Here is a 20,759-nt window from a genome sequence, read left to right on the forward strand (position 1 = left end):
CTACAGCTCGATGCCCTTCTCTTCCGCACTTGAAACATCCCATTTGCTTCTTGGCTGTATCCGATGATTTCACCGGTTGGTGTGTCAGCTCAGGCGGGGGGCGGCTCCATTGTTTTCCTCGGCGGTGCCTCTTCAATATGTCGATCTCTGCTTCCTCTGCCAAGACGTACCATTCCTCAAGTCGATGTGGGTCCCCTCGGGGCAGGCAAGCATCATATAGATCATAGTTTAGTCCGTCTTTGAAATGGCCAAGGAGGATGTCTTCTGGCCAATTCAGTTTGCTGGCAATGGCCCGGAATTCTTGGGTATACTCAGCCACTGGGCGTTTGCCCTGCCTCATCGTTGTTATTCTTTCACGGGCTTTGCGATCAGCCAGGGGGTCTTCAAATCGTCTTCTCAAAGAGGACATGAAACGGTTGAAGTTACTGAGTTCTGGGGCATTGGAGTCATGCAAGTTCACTACCCAATCCGCAGCTGGTCCATCCAGGGCAGATTGCACGATCCGGATGCGGGCTTTGTCGCTGGAATATCCTGCCCATATTCCTCCATGTAGCTGAGGACTTGGGTTAGGAAAAAACCCCAAGCGTGTTGGCTCCCCTTTGAATTTCACTTCCAACGGTGGACGTCTTGGAATGGATCGGTGCCTCTGTTGTGGGTGGTAGTGCCTTCCGTCCAGATTGCCATCTGTGGTCCGGTAGGGGGTGGGAGCTCCTGGATCAGTAGATGTCCCTGGGGTTGCAGGTTCCATGTCCCCCTCGGTGTCTCTCCCTTTGCGGCTCCAGGAACTGGGGCGGCCGTAGGGTTCAGTATTCTCCTCTCTTAGGGAGCTGAGAGTTCTCTTCATCAGGTCAATAGCTTTCTCTAGGATCCAGTCTGAGTACGGTGCCCAGCTTCCTCCCTTTTCACTTGCGTGCAGGGATTTCTCCATCTCCTGCTTCCATTCTGGTTGCTTGGTCCCCCTTCTCAGGGTCACCTTTCTTGATTCCTTTCCCCACTCACTTTTCTTTCCAACGCCCATCGACCAGCGAGGCTTGTGGTCCTGTGTCTCCACCACTTCTTCTCCTGAGGAATCTGGCCTCTCGGATCCCAACATCTGGCAAGGTTCCAACTGGGTCAGCGGCTCTCTTTCCAGGGAGTTTTCCCCCTCTCTTGCTCCATTGTCTGACATGGTAAATTTTTGCAAAATCCCCCGGCAAGGGTCTCCCTTCCAGGTGGATTAATTTTGCAAGTCCTGTCTAATGTAAGGACCCACCCCACTTTGCATCTTAAGAAGACAGAACTCTTGGAATAATTCTTCCAACAGGAATCCTTTATTAAGAGAAAATGGTTGCAGGCATGCTAGACAGGACTTGGGGTCCAAGCTCTCCCATTCAAGGTTTTAAGGGGTTCCCCAGTAGTCCCACCCAATCAACCCCCCTTCCAGTGATAGTTTCAAGTATCACAATTCCACCTCCTTTCTTCTTTCTTCCGTCTGGATGGAGACTTCAGATACTACATGAAAGGCAATTACCCTTCTTTGATATGTTTAACGCTTAGAGGTTACAATAAACACACATTCAGCTCTTTGAAGTGTAAAGAAGGAAGTGAGGGCCATAAAGCCCCTTTGCTCTCCCCCTTCTCTCCCTCTTATGGCAGAATCCAGAGAAGGCAGAATTGGGAGTTTCTATATTTGATAATTTAAAGATGAAATATAATTGGATTCTGACAGATAAGCTAAAAGAGTGACCTGGATAATTTGTTTCCTACTGGATTTACAAAAGAGGTTTGTTAAAATCATGTAAAACTCTATGCAGTGGGACAAAGAAGAAATGAAGAAAAATTCAATATTTCAATGAAGTAAAGATTAAGAGACAAAAAAATCCTCCTGAAAGAATAGAGAAGATGAATGTTCTTCCAGGTCAGTGATACAGAGTACTAATGAAAATCTTGCCCCAAGAGACTATACAGGTAGTCCTTGACTTACAATAGTTCATTTAGGGACTGGTCGAAGTTACAATGGCACTGAAAAAAATGACTTACGACATTTTTCGCACTTACAACCTTTGCAGCATCCCCATATTTATGATGGTTGCAGTAGCCCTGGGTCATGTGATCCTCTTTTGCAATCTTTCAACAAGCAAAGTCAATGGGGAAGCCAGATTCACTTAACAACCATGTTAGTAACTTAAGAATTGAAGTGATTCAACTTAATAACTGTGGCAAGACAGGTTGTAAAATGGGACAAAACTCACTTAACAACTGTCTCACTTAGCAAGAAAAAGTTTGGGCTCAATTGTGGTCATAAATCAAGAATTACCTGTAAAGAATCAGCCAAGTGAATTTAAAGGAGACAGTACAAAACAGTTGTATGAGTATTCAAGGGAGGCACCTTGTACAACAAAATTAAAAACAAAATTCTCCTCACCCCGCTACTGGTCATGCTTTACTGATTTAATGGAAATAAGAAGCACTGCATTTTCACATCACTTCAGCATCTCTAGAAACTTAAACAGATTGTGATGATTAACTCTGATAGACTTTATTCAAATCAGGGTTTGAAATCAGATAACTTTACAGATAATCAAATAGCATTCTCACCATAATGAATGTACTGAACTTCTGGAAAATAAAAACCATATGCCAGTTATGAATTATCCCAAAAATTCTTGAAAAAATAATCATAGAATCTGAAAATAGTGTGGAATCTTTTTCCTCACAAAGAAAACAGCAGTTAAGCTCCAGAACTTCTTCAGACTTTTTTTCTTCTGAGGTAGCTTTTTCCCCAAACCATTCAAACAAAGAAAATGAAAACTAGACCAGGGCTTTTCAACCTTTTCACCCATTGTACCACTTTTAGGATATGGCAATATCCGAGTACCACCAGTCGCCTAGCAAGGTGTCAAAAACTTGATGATCCAAAAAAAAAAAAGGAAAAAAGTGAATACTGGTAGTCCTCGACTTACAACAGTTCGCTTAGTGACTGTTCGAAGTTACAATGGCACTGAAAAAAGTGCCAAGCAAGACACCTGCCTGCCCACCCAGCGGTGCTCTTCCTCCTGTCCAAGGTTTTCATTGTTGTGAGCATTTCTGTTGAGACTGGCAGTGGGGGTGGGGTGGGGGGGTGTTTGTTTTTTATTCCCCCCGTCTGCTGGGTGGTTGCAGCAGGTTTTGGTCACTTCACATGACCCTGGGACACTGTGACCGTCATAAATATGAATCAGTTGCCAAGCATCTGTATGTAAATCACAAGACCCTGGAGATGTTGCAACACTGCAGCTGATCGGCGCTTCTTCTGGGCTCAACAGAAGCGGCAGGATCAGCACCGAGCTCCAGCTGGAGCCTGGCGCTGATCCTGGTGCTTCCACTGAGCCCTGACAGCCCCAAAGAAGCACTGATCCTGGCGCTTCAGCTGAACCCTGATAGCCCTGCAGCTCCAGCCGTCTCTCGCTCAGACTTGTGCGGTGCTGCCACTGGTTCAGCTCATTCCCCTCCCCAGCTACCATTTTATTAGGATGGTTGTGTACCACCTGCCAGGTGCCAATGTACCACAGGTGGTAGCCATACCACTGGTTGAAAAGTCTTGAACTAGACTATATCAAATCTTATAAGGTTCTAATGTTTGATGCCCAAACAACAAAAAAATGCTATTATTCCCTACATAATAGACAACATACCAATCTGTTTCATAAAGAAATCTCCAAACATCTTCAGCGTAAAACAGAATTTTGTGATAGAAACTCAAAGTCCCCATTAATTTTTGAGTTATGCCCAGTTAAAACTTACGTCAGCTTTAATCGTTTAACGTGGCCAGGCATTACAGGTACATACAACATTTTGACTCCCTGGACAACCATGATTGGTTCAATTCCATATTTTTCCTGTAACACACATTTTAAAAAATTCAACCATATCAGATAGAAAATGATGTATTTAGAAACAAAGGAAAAAACTCAATTTAGTCATTTTTATCTATTTTATATATTCTTTCCTTCTTTGGTAAACACACGTTATAAAACAAAAACTTCAGCTGATAATAGCTAATGACTTAAAAGGCATAATGTTTTTAATGAAATCTAACAGAACACTAATATGTCTCCCAATTATTCTACTATTATTAAAATACCTTACTTTGACAGTATTTATGAAGTCCAAGAGTGTGAAATCATCTTTCCCATGAATAATCCATCTATCCCAGATTGTGAAAGATATCCCATTTCTGTTACAAAATAAGAATGTAAAGCATTTTTGTAAATCCCTAAAATAGTGTTGGGGAACAAGGGATTATCAATCTGATGTTGCAGTTAAGCTTTCCCAAGGATGCTTTTTCATGAGGCAACTGGACAAGAAAATCCAGTTGCCTCGTGAAAAAGCATGTTTGGGATAATTATAACCTGGATAACTGACTCCACAGACAATTGAGCTTTTACATTGCATAGCAAAGAAAAAAATATAGTTCCATTTGTTGAATGTTGATAGCAGGTTACCAAGCCAATATCATGTTGAATTAGCCCCCCAGAGTCATTGACTAGATGGGCAACTATGGTAGAGAATTGGATAGGTAGGGGGAGAGAGAGAGAAACAGTGAAAAAAGAGAAAAGGGGGGAGGGAGAGGGGGAGGGAGGGAGATTATTAGATTATTAGGGAGATTATTAGAACAGCTATAGTAACAGAATATTACAACTACCTCACTTTAACTTCATGTGAATAGCGAGGCATTTTTGCAAATTAATTTCTTGAAATGGATTTAAACCGCACTTCTCTGATAGTTGTTTTGGTAATGGATTTTCCCACTGCCTATTAAAGACATTCCCCTATGCCTCCTACCTTGGATTGTTACCCATTTCTTTTAATCCAAATTTTCATTGTATCCTGCAGTGTAACACTATGAACACTTAGAGCTTTGTTCCATATGGAATATAGAATGTTTGGAAAGTTTAGAGTTCTATCCTGCCAGAACACAGCTTGGTGGGAATGTTCCAATGGGACATTTTAGGAAATGCTGTTTCTTAGAACACAATATTATTGTATATTCTTTGTATTGCCTACCTGGCAGCAGGTGATATTCTAAAAAATTAACTTTACTGATAAACTTTTCAGTTGCATAGTATACAGAGATTTCATTAGAAAATTGCATATTCAAAATATATCCTGTTTAATATCTTAATTTACCTTATTTCTGTTTTTCTAACTGCAGCTGTTTCTGTAAAGACAATTATTGGAATGGCTAAGTTGAAAAAACAGTTCTTATATGCTTGAAATGGGCAGACACCGACTACTTTGATCAGTTCCAAAGCAACCTAGAGAAGAAAAAGAAAGGAATGTAAAAGCAGGGAAAAGTGATATATTTCATCTAAAATACAACTAAAATAACAATGAATATATGCAACATACATAATGAACAACAGACTTGTGTATTTTTGTGTTTGAATAAAAATGCAGTCTTACACACCAAGCCAGATACAGCTGCTGTAGAAGTTGCAATAGCAGGGATAATTTTTCCAGCTATACGTTTTGTTTTCAATCTATCTGCGGGTTCAATGTTATACATTTTGGCACGCAAATTGGAAGCTGCTGTAATAAAGTCTATGTGGCCATTACTGTCATCATCCTTCTCAAAGTTAAGTTCCTTCATCTGTAAATCATCTAATCAGAAACAAAAATTCTTTATTAATTCATAATTATTTTTATTTATTATTAAATGCTTATTTTAATTTTCTTAAGGAAAATTTTGTTTATACTGATAGTACTTGAAAAGATATAAAATTGGAAATCTATTAGAAATATTAATCATTTGTCAGAAACTTCCTCTTGAATAAGGAAACAATTTAATAAAATGAAGGTACCTGTCAGCAAAAAGGAATAGATGGGAATTAACCATATTTTAAAAACATTGCACTTATAGAAAGAACTCTATAACCAAAACTTTTTCATTAATGTAGAATAGTTTAAAACTTACTAAAAAGTTGATATACATTTTGAAATCTTAGGAAAAGCAAAATTACGCATCTAACAAAACAATATAGTCATATAAATTTAGCTTGTTTAGCTGTCCTTTTGAAAAACAGGTTTACAACTTGAAAGAGTTCTTTATACTCTTTTGTTTTGCTCCTGGATTTTCTGGCATCAACTGATATAGAGTGTGTCATTCAGATTTCACTATTGTGACAACTATATGCAATAGTATGTGCTGGTAAATGTTTAAGAACCAGTTCTGCCAATTCCATTGATGCCATGTATTATGCCATTAGCCATAATACAACTTATTAGCATGCTAGGCATTGTACCTGAGCTCAGTCTTCTACCAGCTGGCAAAATTCCCACAATTTTATGAATCAGTTCTTGTGAACCAGTACAAGCTGTCTCCAGTACATCACTGTGCTTTATTCCTGAGGCAGCCATATTTAGACAAAGGCATATAATAAAGCATTCTATATATAGCAATAAGATTAATTGATCAATCAATAAAAGCAAATCTATTTTGAGCATCTTAAAAAACTTGAAAGAGCTTAACCAGACTACTAATCAATGCTGATTTCATGGAAAACAGAAGTCTTTCAACTGTCATAATACTAATAATTAATTTTCAAGTATTAAAGATGTGCTAGGTTTCTTAGTGAGAGCTTGCCTCCAGTAAATATTGAAAGAAGCCAAATTGTGTGTCATATCTGAAGTCAAATCTCCTCTGACCTGGCATTCAAACATCATATAAAATCCCTTTTCTGAAAATCTTTTTCTCTCATTTCCTTTCCATTGTGGTTCTTATTTTATTCATCAATTGTTTGATAATTTAATATAATATAATTAATATAATTGTTTTTAATATTTACATATATTGAGTGAATCAATCTAATCAAAAGTCAGTTTTCTATATTTCTAATAATTGATACTAACTTTTTGTAACTTTGTTGGCCAAGATGGCACTCTCCAATTGAAGAAGAGCATTTCTTTCATCCTCACTGCTTACAGGAATAGGATCTGGTTTCCGTACTGCTTCATCTGTTTGTACAACCTATACACATTAACAATAAATAGTACAACAAATATTTTTATTAAATTTAATTGAGAAAAATATTACTCCGTATTATAAAGTATAAGTAAAGCAGAGGAAAATACTAATTTCATTACAATACAATTTAAAGTAACACATTTTGGGATTGATATCAAACACGCTTAGACTGGAAAGATAAGTATAGAAGCAGCAGACTGGTAGATTATGCCTAAAAACCAAGTACCAAAATTCTGACTCAAACTTAGGGACGACTGGATGTACAGGTAATTCTCAACTTATGACCGTAATGGAACCTGCAAATGGAGTGAAAGATCTACATGCTGAAAGAGAGAAGACATCTCCCCTCCATGTGCAGAACCAGTATTTACCCAGCCTCTTGGAGAACAAAATACTGATTGCCAAAGAGGTGGTATCTCTCCTTCAGGCAATAGTTTTGTTCTCAGTGAAGCTAAATGAAGAAGAAATCCCTCCATGAGGGATCATTTTCATCAATCCTCTCTGAGAGCAAAATGCTGCTTACCAGAGAGTTCTTCATGATCCAATCTTCCTTTTTCTGTCAGACAGCCAGTTCCTTTCCCCACACCTGAGCTTCCTAGTCTAGCACATGGTGATGAGGGGAACCGGCTATCTGTGCTGGAGAAAGAAGGCTCAGCTCTTCGGGATCAGAGCTTTCATTCTCTGACAGACAGCTGACTCCCTTCCCCACTGTAAATTAGCCAAGGGGTTCCCAATCCTCGATCCGTGGACCAGCATCGGTTACACAAACAAGTGAAGCCCCATCTGCAGGATGCAGTCAGCATGCAAAACCACATACCTTCCGGTCTGTGGAAAAACCTCTCTCCACGGAACCAGTCCCTGATGCTCAAAAAGTTGGGGGCCATTGCATCAGCCTATATATAGCATTTAGAAACACTATTTGCTAATTTTCTGGTTTGAAAGCCATTTCATGCAATCTTTCTAAAAGATGGAAAGGCTTTTTTCAGCCAGAGTCTTTGAGAGTGACAGGGCTGCTTGGTGGAGAGTCACTGGCTGGAAAAGTCCATGATGAAATCAAAAAAGGGATTTTAGCCTGGGACACTTTTTTATTTATTAAACAAATTTATATAGCCACCCAACTCACATATATGTGACTCTAGGCAGCGTAGGCTAAAATTCCTCTTGGCTTTGGCCACAGATATTTTAAACCAGCATCTTTGTTTAATAATAGGGCTGTTTGTAAGATAGATGCCATCCTACATCAAGGCAAAATCAATCTGGCAGGCAACCCTTCAGCTTTCAATAAAGTTGGCTAAAAATGTTGCTCCAAAATGGCTTCTTTGGGACCTTTTGTCAGCCAGCCCTCAAGGAAACAGAGGGACTCCTGCAGCAGTGGATTGCTACCTTTTCTGCTGGCATCCGTATTGACTTTTTGAGAAAGCCAGCAGGGAAGATTGCAAATGGTGATTACATGATGAAGAGGGCTTGGTAACTTGTTGTAAGTGCAGATGGGTTGTGAAGACCCCAGATCACAATCATGTAACCATAGGGGCACTACAACAGCCATGTCTTTGAATCCAGGTCGTTTAAGTCTCTTTATTAAGCTGAACAGTTATAAAGTTGAGGAGTGTCTACACTGTGATTTTTATAAATGTGGAAAGTGGCACTATGTATTAACTAATAGAACATTTGAAAACAACTTTATATCAACCAAGAAGTAATTATGCATTAAAATTTTTGACTAAATAAATACAACCAGTTTACTTAGATATATATGCAAGTGTGTATGTATCCAACTTATATGGCTGCCTAACTTAAACAGATATATCTATGGGCAGCTGACAACAGCAAGATTTGTCAACAAGCTGCGGCCCTCACAGTATCCCTGCAGTCATGTGACCATAATTTAGATTCTGGCTCACACTTAGAAAGGTTGCAATGTCCATGGATATATGATTGCCATTTACAACCTTCCCTACAGGCTTCCTACAAGTAATGTCAATGGGGAATCCAATAAGGAATGTTCTAAGTCACTCTGGTTAAGTACCCTTCGTGTGCTTGCATTCACATGCCATCACTCTGTTCATACTACAGCCTTCCTGTGCTCATGCCACATCATTCATTTTCTGGCTTTCCTACATGCCCACTGTGATGTCCCCCTGGCCTGCATTCCCAGCATGCCACCCACCCCACCTTATTAGACTTGCACCCTGCTATCCACAAACTCAGTGTCAGTCCACTATGCAGATATCCTGTCATTCTGTTGGAAATGGGAGAGGAAGAAGTTTCTGGCATTCTTTGCATGCTTTTGTTTTTGCTATAACCACTTGGAAATTAGAAATGGGGATTGTCTCCTTCCCAGCAGGTTCCAGCCTGGTTCCAAGGCCATCCCTGAGAGTGATCCATTATCTACCCAGTATCTCAGTGTTCTCATAAACATCTCTATGGCATCATATTGGCTGCCTAATCAGTGAGACTCTTAATAACTCCCACCTCTTGTCCCAATCTCAGCCACTATTATAACTCTTGGGACTGGGAGTGACTGGATTGTTGTTGCTAAGGGATGTGCTTACATGATGCCACACTTTATGACTGAATCATTTAGCAATGACAACCACAATCTCAATTGCCATCATAAGGACTATTTGTAATAGAAGAAGTCAGAGACTTGTTCCTTGCCTTATAATTGCTCTTGTTATGGAAGGTTGTACCTATTCTATTTTTTCAGGTTTTTCAGGTTTGTTACCCAACTCACTGTGGCAGAACTTTTGTCGATCACAGGTTTTGCTACAAAAAAGAATGACTTAGGTTTCAGGTTTCCTTTTCTCTTCTTTGGGGTTTTTTTTTTCTCTATCTCCAGAATTCTGCTAAGAACACCCAAGTTAATTCATTCTATGTTCAGCACAATTTATTTCAGGATAACTAGCATTAATTCTCTGTCTGTCTGTCTGTCTGTCTGTCTCCATCCATCCATCCATTATCCTAGGCAATAATCAGAAAAAAAGAAAACGAAGATACACATTACTCAACAGTTGTACTTACTTTGTTAGAAGGTCGAAACTCTTGAATCTGTAACCCAGAAATTATCTTGAAAATAGTGTCCTGTGATACATCCTATATGTCATTAAAAAAAAACCCCAATAATTATTAACTGCATGAAACAGGCACTCTTCAAAGCTATTTCACTTCTCACTCCATTCCAAATCAAGAAAATCAACCATTTACATTTTAGCATGTAAATGTTAGAGCAGATTTCATGAATCTGAGTTTAGTTTATCAAAATATGACTGATAATGAAAAATATGAAAAATTGAATTATAATTGATCAGAATAAATATATTGCAAAAAAACCCCTAGAAAGCAGAGTATCAGGAATCAGATAATTCTGATTCTGAATTCAGATAAAATCTTCAACTCAGAAGCTTGTTATGAGGATTCTTACTCCTTTAAAGGATTTTTTTTTCTGTTTCTTGACTTTTCAAATTAGCCTGAAAACCTAACAAAAATAGATAAGTACAGTTAGTTATGACCATAATGGAGACTGCCCATTAGAACTGAAAACTGGGACAATGTTAAATGAGCTGCCTCAAATAATGAGTAGCTTTCTCTGCTTTCCCCAGTGCATTTCCTGAGTTCTAGCAGGGAGATCCTGGGAGGCCTAGCAGGCACAAGCCTGCATGCTTCAGGCCTCTCCCACCCTGCATGCTTTTCCTAATTCTGTTCCTGCTCTTCCTCCTGCCAAGATGCCCTGCGTTTTGAGGCAAAAAAGGATAAGTTACCTAGCCTTTCGGAGCTTTCTGCTTCAATCAGCTGGGCCCTTGCATATAAGCCAACTTCAGGACTAGCTTCCCAAAACATTTCCCTTGTTTAATCTCCTCCCTCTCTCAGAAAACTACATTGCAATTAAAAAAAAAAAAACTGGGAAGGACAGACTTGACCCTGCACCCCCACTCACAATTAGGTGCTAAAACTAAATTCTCCCTCTACTTTCTAATCTCTATTCTTTTTAAATACTTTACCTCCAAGCTGAAAAGAAATAAAATCTGCAACTTTTTTCTTTGAACTAAAAAATGTCATCTCCAAAAGTTGCTCAACAAAATGGAGGATGCTGAATGTTTGCAAGCTTCAACTCTCCATCTGACTGCCTGTGGAGAGCAGCCTCCAGTCCAGTCTTTAAGTCTTAGCTGGGCTCTAAGACAGTCAGATGGACAGTTAAAGCTTCAAAGACCCAGAGACTCCATTTTGTGGCACTAGTCTCTAGTCAAGTAACTTTTGGAAATGATTTTTTTCCCTCCAGTTCTAGAGAAAAAGCTGAAGAAGGATTTTTTTTTTCTCCTCTACTCTTTAGCCTGGAATAAAGGTAAGATTTTTAAAAGGGATAGAGATTGGAGAACGGAGGGAAGTTTAGTTTCAAGACCTAATTGGTGTAGGGGAGAAAGCCCCTTCCCCCAGCTTGTTTTTTTTTTAATTGAAGAAATGTGGCTTTCTGGGGAAGGGAGAGAGGGAGGGGGTTAAATAAGGGAAAGTTTGGGGAAGCTTGTCCTAAAGCTGCTTTTTATGCAATGGCTGGCTTCCCAAAACCAGGCCAGAGGCAGGAGAGCATCACAGCCTCCTGCTGGCCAGCTGACAGGGATCAGCTGATTGGCACAGAAAACGTTGAAAGCAGCTGTCATTTTAGCAAGGAATTATCAGGGCCCCCAAAATGACAGCTGCTTCTAGGAGGTATGGGGAGATGCTCAAGAGCTGCAGGTATGATTGGATGGTATTGGTGGGGAAGAGAAGTGGGGAGTGCTGCATGCCAGTGGTCTGTAGTAAGGGTGAATGCCCACAGTGTCACTGCAGCTGTTGTAACTTTGAAATAGGGTCATAAATAGTTTTGGGGTGTCAGTCATAACTTTAAACTATCATTAAATACTGCATTAACTAGTTGAAGGTTTACCTTTTCTGTAAAAGAGATACAATGAATTGTTGCAAACAGTTTTGCTGTACTCAGTATGAAACTGTAGTGCCTAAAGGAGAGACAGTTTATAGGAAAGTAAAACAAAAAGCTTCTCCAATCAAATTTACAACAAACTACATTTAGCTGAATCTCAATTCAAATCAAATTCCTTTGGAGAAAATAATTGATGCTCTTAAACATAGCAGAATATTCTATGACAACGTTCAGAATCAACTTAGGCCTTCCTAAAGCTAGGACAGCCCTTTGAAGGACTGCAGAAAGGCACATAGTATATCTAGAAATATAATTTGTGTGGTTTATTTTGAATCATAGTTATTATTTTATCGAAGTTCTCCAAATGGTGAAAAGATGTTGAATACTTAAAACAACATTTTTCTAACATTTGTAGAGAGCAAGTGTAGTATGTGTCACCAAAGGAAAACTTTTTTTTATTTTTGGTAGAAAAAGAGAGAGAACTTATCTTTGGGTTTGTAAAATTTCTTTATTTGTTATCCCTTTTTGTTATACTTTTAACCAACCCTCCAATTCTTTTCTTTGCTTCTCCATTTTCAGTACATTAATTTATATTTAGAAACTTGAAATGGTTATAAAGCACTACTATGCCACAACTATACCAACTCCATTAAACAACGCAAAAATAAGGATTATTAGCCCAACTTGTTACTGCGGTAGAAAACCAATAAATAACCCATATCTTGATAGGATTTGGAGATAAAAGGTAAAAGTTTTCCAATGGACATATGACAAATAATGGAGCAAGTCCATGAAGCAATGAGACATTTGGGGAGTTGGAAGTATCAGGAAACAATATCTTGGATCTAGAATTCAAATTTTGATATAGATAAAAACTAAATTTAGGCATGAATTTTCATTTAAATACTTCTGAAATTAGCACTTTCATGTGGTTGGCATGTATAAAAATATATGTTCTAAAAATTACTGAATGAAACATTCAGAGATAACACCAAACAAGTATAGCCAAAAAAAGCAATCCACTCACATGTGTACATCAGGGGGCTTTATTACAGGACTCAGAGCTTATTCTCAAAGCCATAAAAGATCTTCTAATACCACATTTGTATACAAATACCAATAAAAAACTAGTACTACCATGTTTCCCTGAAAATAAGACTGGGGGTCTTATATTTTTTTTGGACCAAAAGATCCAGTAGGGCTTATTTTCAGGGAATGTCTGACTTTGCAGTCGACTGGCCGCTCCCTCCCACCGTCTGCTTGCCTGCAGTGGCAAGGGCAGTGCCAGCAGAATAGACCTTCAGGTGAGTAAAGCAGCGTGAACAGACAGGGGAAGCTGAAGGGCCAGGCGACGCAAGTCTCCCCTGCTGCCTCCCTCTGCCTGCCACACTCTTTCCTTTTGCAAGACGAAACTTCCAGTCTCCATCATTTTTCTGTCTGGGCAAAAAGAATTTGGGTGTCTATAGTGCACTTGGAAACAGAGTGAATTGCTCTATTTCCAAGCACTTCATAGGCACCCAAACACTTTTCAATCAGAGGGAGACTGGAAGCTTTGTCTTCTTGCAAAAGAAAAGAGTGGCAAGTATTGGGAGGTGGCAGGGGAGGTTTTCATCGTCACTCCTCCCTGGCTCCAAAATGGCAGAGGGGGACTGGGTAAGGTGACTGAGCCTCCCCCACCCATCCTCCATAACATGGCAGTCTGGCTCAGGAGGGGAGTGAAAGGGAAGAGGCAGGCAGGCAGCCAGGTCATTCAACAGGTGGAGGGAGGTCGCCGAGCAGGGAATGGCCTGGCTGCGGGGGCCCTGAGATAAGCAGGTGCAAGGCATGTGGGGCAGCTCCATCCCCCCCACCTGCTTCACCTAATCTTGTGGACAGCAGTACCGGTGTGATGCATGCTCTCCTGCCCCATTGCAGCAGCAAGCAACCAGACAGTGGGACGGAGTGGGCGGGTTTTAACTAGGGCTTATTTTTGGGATAGGGTTTATATTAGACACATGCTTAAAATCAGGCTAGGGCTTATTTTCTGAGTGGGTCTTATTTTTGGGGAACATGGTATAAGTCCACAGACAAGCATTTTTGTCAATTACAATAACAATATTAAAAAAGAAAAAAATACTTACAAAGTGTCATTAAAATCAAACTGAATTGGAAAAGGTGGCCTTTTTGGTGATTGCCAAAACAAACCTGCCAATTCAAAGGAAAATAAATTAATTGCTAAAAACAGCAAAATTATATTTGATATAATATAAAATTACTGCACTTACTGCCATCTTTTAATCGTGTATCAATAGGAAATGAATGCAGTAACTGAAGAGCCTAAGTAAAAAAAATAGATAGCAAAGTTCAATGAGCACATATAAATGTTTTTCATTAATAAAAACATGATAAACATATTCTAAAGTCTTACAGATCAGAAACTGCAATAAAATACACAATACAAAACTCCTATTGTACAATTCTTCCCTTGGAAAATTTATTTGAGCTCAATATTCAAATAGTAATTATGATAAAGTAGGTGTATCCAACTTTTGGCTTGTCTGGACTGCACTAAGTCTTTGAAGAGCAATTGTCTTGGGCCATATATAAAGAATTTAATATTGTCATATCATATATCATGAATATAAATAACAAACTTCTTTTAATTTTTGGAGTCTTGTGGGGCTGCATTACTAGATGTCCAGGGCTGGATGCAACCCCTGGGCTCCAGGTTGAACATGCCTGTTCTAAAAATGTTGATAGTAATATATAATTTACTATAAAATAATTTATTTCTTGTAGAATTTTTACCTAATCTTAATCTTGAATACATTTATGAGATTTTTATTTATCAATTTTCCTAATAACAACAGGCTACCAGGAATGTTATGCGGGTGAGTGTCCTAGGTGAGGGGCCAACCTCTATACTTCTTCCAGTTTGTTTGGTTTTTCTGCTTTTGAGGAATAGGAAATTATCCCTCTTCTGCAGTTGGCAGAACTGATACCCTCACACATATGTAAACATACACATTAAAAGCCAGCATTATTTTTATGTGGCTGAAATGAGAGCTAATACATTCTTTGGCATATTTACAAAGATAATTTAGATTAATATTCAAAAGACATCTATGAAAGTTATTAATCAGTAAATGTAGATTTCTAAAAGGCTTCTCCCCCCACTTCAGGTCTTGAAATATTATTCTCTGCATGATCCCCTGCAATGGAAGGATTTCCCCTCAGTTTGGGTATAATGAAATAAATAAAAATAATATTAACTTGAAAATCAAAGACAACCTTAATATCTGCTTGGTTAATATTTCCCAACATTATCTGGGTTCAAAAAATGTTTTAGTTCCCATTACTTTAGCAGTGGAGTTTGCATATCTTTATCAAGGTCATCGTTCTTATTCTGTACAATCAATAAGTTAGGAAATCAATATTTTGAATTATTAATATGAAAGTAGTGATGCTTCCTGATTTATATATTTATAGAGGAGAATATGGACATTTATCTAGCCAAAACAGCTTTTAAAACTGTATAGCTGACCGGTGGCAAATGGTCTTCAAGTTTTTTTAGAATTTCAAAGTCTATTTAATAACTCTGTACATATTAACCATAAATTAAATATTTAAGAATATATAGTTTAAAGAAAATAGCAGGTTTTTTTTATTTTCAGCAGACCTTTCTAAGACAGCGAACTTTGGCAAGTGTTAAAGTTATAGCTATCCCATATCTTCTACATCTAGAATATTTCAGGTTGATGATTTATAGGTAGTCCTCGACTTAATGACCATAATTGTTCCCAAAATTTCTATTGCTAAGCAAGACAGTTGTTAAGTGAATTAAGTGTTAGAACTTTTCTTGCCACAGTTGCTAAGTGAATCACTACAGTGGTTAAGTTAATAGCATAGTTGTTAAAAGAATCTGGCTTCCCTATTGACTTTGCTTGTCAGAAGGTCACAAAAGATGATCACATGTCCCCAGGCCACTGCAACCATCATAAATACATGCCAATTGCCAAATTTAAGAAGAAAACGTATTTAAGAAATCCTTCCAATGACATTTCTAATTGAAAAGAAATTTCAACCTGGGGCTACACTGGAAGTGTTTCAGAAACTATGGCTAGTATAGAATGCAATAGCACAGACAAGTTCTGGAAGCTCTTAGGGTAGCAAATGTAACACCATTGTTGTACGAGCTGCATTGGTTGCAGTTTGCTTCTGGGTCCAATTCAAGATATTGATTATCTTTAAAACCCTTTATAGCATGGGTCCAGGGTATCAGGAGTCACCTTGCCCCAATGGGATTGAAGTAGATACCCCATTTGCTCCAGCAGAAGAGACTTAACATTAATCCCATCTGTCAAGGAATTTTGGCTGGCAGAGTCAGGAAGAAGAGCCTTTCCCTCCACCCTTTGGAACATGGTTACCATTGTAAATGAGATCTGCTCCCATTCTCGTGGCCTTCATGAAGGGCCTTAAAGCCTGGCTCTGCTGGCTGGCTTAGAGTCAGCACCTCCCCCTTGTCACAAGAAGTGGCTGCTGGGGCAACAGAAAAGACTTCTGTCTCATGCCATCTATCCTCTTGGTTTTTAGTCTCTATTAAAAGTTTCATTAATTTTTACTGTATATTTTTATCACTTTGTAAGCTGCCTAGAGTCACTTCAACGATAAGATGAGGGGCATATAAATTTAATAAATAAACGAGTAAGACAATTCAAATAAAGAAAACATATAAATACATAAAATAAAAGGGGGTTATTTATTTATTTTTCACATTTTTAAACTGCCCATCTCCTTCAAAGTGGGACTCTGGGCTGTTACAATAAAAGTTAAAAGAATAAAACAGTATATGAAAATTAAAATTTTAGAATTGAAATTTTAGAACGAGACAAGGAAGACTCTTCAGTTTCCAATAATCTGGATTTATTGCTTAGCATGGAAGTTACAGCGAAGGTTAATCTGATCACTTTTTGATCCTTCAATTCACTAGCCTGAACCAATGTTATACTTCAAAAATGCTATGAGCAAAAGATTAGGACTATTGAAAAACAGAAATTGAATCAAGTGAATTCTTAATCAGGCCAGACGTGGACTAGAAATATTGCTTGAGTTCATGGTGTGAAACAAAAAAATTGGATTAAAGAATTTATATTTGACTTCTTCCTGTACTAAATTAGATTTGGTCTAATTTCACTTATTTCAAAAGCTAGCATTAACTTTACTTAGTTTTACAACATATTCGTAAAATTAATACATATTATCTTACAATTTCCTGCTAAAGTTTACAAAGAGGGAAGTGTAAAGTTGACCTTTTAACTAACAATTATTTCAGTTAAGAAAAAATATTCAACCCTTTTTAAATTGACAGCTGGCATTCAGGACTCCATTCGTGGATCACAGCCTTGTCACAGCAAAGAGGGCTTGCACAACCCAAAAAAGCTATAAGATAAGCTGAGCAGGAACCATTCACAATAGACAGGTTATAGTGGAGAGTTCTGACAAAATGTGGCCCAATGGAGAAGAAAATGGCAATCCACTCCAAGAAAAGTATAGACAGTACCAAAGGTTAAATGATGTAACATCAAAAGATGAGCACCCTCAGGTCAGAAGATGCCCAATATACCACTGAGGAAGAACAGAGGACAATTACAAGTAGCGTCCGAAAGAATGAAGCAGCTGGGTCAAAGCTGAAAGGATGTCCAACAACCGAAGAGGTGACTCTACACATGGACATCACCAGATGGTCAACACTGACATCAGATTGATTATATACTTTGCAGCCAAAGATGGAGAAGCCCCATACAGCTCTATATCAGCAAAAACAAGACCATGAGTTAACTGTGGCTCAGATCATGAGTTTCTTATTGCAAAATTCAGGCTTAAATGGAAGAAAATAGGGATGAATATATAGTGGACGGGATAAATACATTTAAAGGATTACTTCTGGAAGACAGAGTGACTGAAGGATTATAGACAGAGGTTCGTAACATTGAAAGGAAGCAGCAATTAAAACCATCTCAAAGAAAAAGAAATGCAAGAAAGCGGAGTAGCTGTCTGATGAAGCCTTAAGTAAATGAAAGGCAAAAGAGAAATTCCCCAACTGAATGCAGATTTCCAAAGAATAGCAAGGAAAGGTCTTCTTAAAAGAACAATGCAAAGAAATAAAGGAAATAAAATGAGAAAGAAAGAAAATAGAATGTTTTGTGCAAAAATGGACATGTTATGTTAAAGGACAAAAATGATAGAGACCTAACAGAAGCAGAAGAGATTAAAAAGAGGTGGCAAGAGTACACTGAAGAACTACACACGAAAGATCTTAATATCCCTGAAAACCACGATGGTGTGATCACTGACCTCGAGCCAGACATCCTGGAGTGCAAAGTCAAGCATTACTAACAACAAAGCTAGCAGAGGGATGGTATTCCAGTGGAGCTATTTAAAAACATAAAAGATAATACTGCTAAAGTACTGCACTCAATATGCCAGCAAAAATCAGTTTATGTTTCAATCCCAAGGGCAATGCTAAAGAATGCTTAAATTACTGTACAACTGCATTCATTTCACATGTTAGTAAGGTCATGCTCAAAATCCTACAAGTTAAACTTCAGTAATATGTGAACCAACAGAAGTACAAGCTGGGTTTAGAAGGAATAGAGGAACTAAAGATCAAATTGTCAACATGTGCTGGATTATGGAGAAATCAAGGGAGTTCCCAAAAAAAATCTACTTTTGCTTCATTGACTATACTAAAGTCTTTGATTGCATAGATCACAACAAACTGTGGCAAGTTCTTAAAGAGATGAGAATATCAGATTATTTTATCTGTCTCCTGAGAAACTTGTATGGAGATCAAGACATGGAACAACTGATTTTTCAAAATAGGGAAAGGAGTATAACATGGCTGTATACTGTAACCCTGCTTATTTAACTTATACGCAGAGTACATTATGGAAAATGCTGGGTTGGATGAATTGCCAGGAGAAATGTCAACAACATCAGATTTGCAGATGATACCACTCTAATGACAGAAAATGAAGAGAAACTAAAGAGCCTTTTGATAATAGTGAAAGAGGAGACTGCAAAAGTGGCTTGAAACTCAACATTTAAAAAAAACTAAGATCATGGCTTCTGGTCAGCATTTTCTAGCAAATAAGGGACTCCTAAAGATGGCTTTACACATGGACATCACCAGACGGTCAACATAGAAATCAGATTGACTACGTGCTCTGCAGCCAAAGATGGAGAAGCTCTATACAGTCAGTAAAAACAAGACCAGGAGCTGACTGTGGCTCAGATCATGAGCTTCTCGTTGCAAAATTTAGGCTTAAATTGAAGAAAGTAGGGAAAAATACTAGGCCACTCAGGTATGAACTAAATCATATTCCTGATGAATATACAGTAGAGGTGACAAATAGATTTAAGGAATTAGATCTGATAGACAGAGTGCCTAAAGAACTATGGACGGAGGTTCGCAACATTGTACAAGAGGTAGCAACTAAAACCATCCCAAAGAAAAAGAAATGCAAGAAAATAAAATGGCTGTCTGAGGAAGCTTTGCAAATAGCTGAGGAAAGAAGGGAAGCGAAAGGCAAAGGAGAAAGAGAAAGATACACCCAACTGAATGCAGAATTCCAGAGAATAGCTAGAAGAGATAAGAATACCTTCTTAAATGAACAGTGCAAAGAAATAGAAGAAAACAACAGAGTAGGGAGGACCAGAGATCTCTTCAAGAAAATTGGAAATTTATGAAGGGAACGTTTCATGCAAAGATGGGCATGATAAAGGACCAAAATGGCAGGGACCTAACAGAGGCAGAAGAGATTAAGAAGAGGTGGCAAAACTACACAGAAGAACTATACAAAAATGAACTTAACATCCCAGATAACCACGATGGGGTGGTCACTGACCTTGAGCCAGACATCCTAGAATGTGAAGTGAAATGGGCCTTAGGAAATCTGAGCAATAACAAAGCTAGTGGAGGTGACAGTATTCCAGCTGAGCTATTCAAAATCTTAAAAGACGATGCAGTAAAAGTGCTACACTTAATTTGCCAGCAAATTTGGAAAACCCAACAGTGGCCACAGGATTGGAAAAGGTCAATTTACATTCCAATTCCAAAGAAAGGCAATGCCAAAGAATGTTCAAACTATCGCACCATTGCACTCATTTCACGTGCTAGTAAACTTATTCTTAAAATCCTACAAGCTAGACTCCAGCAGTATGTGAATCGAGAATTATCAGAAGTACAGGCAGGATTTTGAAGAGAGATCAAATTGCCAACATACGCTGGATCATGGAAAAAGCTAGGGAGTTCCAGAAAAACATCTACTTCTGCTTCATTGACTATGCTAAAGCCTTTGATTGTGCGGATCACAACAAATTGTGGCATGTTTTTAAAGAGATGGGAGTACCAGACCATCTTATTTCTCTCTTGAGAAACCTATATGTGAGTCAAGAAGCAACAGTGAGAACTGGACACAGAACCACTGATTGGTTCAAAATTGGAAAAGGAGTCCGGCAAAGCTGTATACTGTCGCCCTGCCTATTTAACTTATATGCAGAGCACATCATGAGAAAGGCAGGGCTAGATGAATCAAAAGTTGGAATTAAGATTGCCGGGAGAAATATCAACAACCTAAGATATGCAGATGATACCACTCTAATGGCAGAAAGTGAAGAGGAACTAAAGAGCCTCTTGATGCGGGTGAAGAAGGAGAGTGCAAAAGTTGGCTTGAAACTCAACATTAAGAAAACCAAAATCATGGCATCCGGCCCTCTCAATTCCTGGCAAATAGATGGGGAAGAAATGGAGGTAGTGACAGATTTTATTTTCCTGGGTTCCAAGATCACCTCAGATGGGGACTGCAGCCAAGAAATTAAAAG

At 38.5% G+C, this 20,759-nt stretch overlaps 1 protein-coding gene across 5 annotated transcripts in view; it reads right to left on the bottom strand.

Annotated features, from left to right (window-relative positions):
• UBA6 (ubiquitin like modifier activating enzyme 6) overlaps positions 1–20,759 on the bottom strand; it is a 177,696-nt gene that overhangs the window by 20,487 nt on the left and 136,450 nt on the right. For all 5 annotated transcript variants that reach the window (XM_039369355.1, XM_039369353.1, XM_039369356.1 and 2 more), the window contains 9 exons: positions 14,162–14,213; positions 14,018–14,081; positions 11,904–11,973; positions 10,007–10,078; positions 6,871–6,988; positions 5,429–5,622; positions 5,149–5,276; positions 4,108–4,195; positions 3,763–3,857 (listed from right to left, as the gene is read on the bottom strand). In XM_039369355.1, coding sequence (XP_039225289.1) covers positions 3,763–3,857; positions 4,108–4,195; positions 5,149–5,276; positions 5,429–5,622; positions 6,871–6,988; positions 10,007–10,078; positions 11,904–11,973; positions 14,018–14,081; positions 14,162–14,213 — 881 coding nt within the window. The remainder of the gene's footprint in view (positions 1–3,762; positions 3,858–4,107; positions 4,196–5,148; positions 5,277–5,428; positions 5,623–6,870; positions 6,989–10,006; positions 10,079–11,903; positions 11,974–14,017; positions 14,082–14,161; positions 14,214–20,759) is intronic.

This window comes from Crotalus tigris, unplaced genomic scaffold (genome assembly GCF_016545835.1).
Source record: "Crotalus tigris isolate CLP2741 ecotype Arizona unplaced genomic scaffold, ASM1654583v1 scf7180000021050.780039, whole genome shotgun sequence".
Classification (NCBI taxonomy): domain Eukaryota; kingdom Metazoa; phylum Chordata; class Lepidosauria; order Squamata; family Viperidae; genus Crotalus; species Crotalus tigris.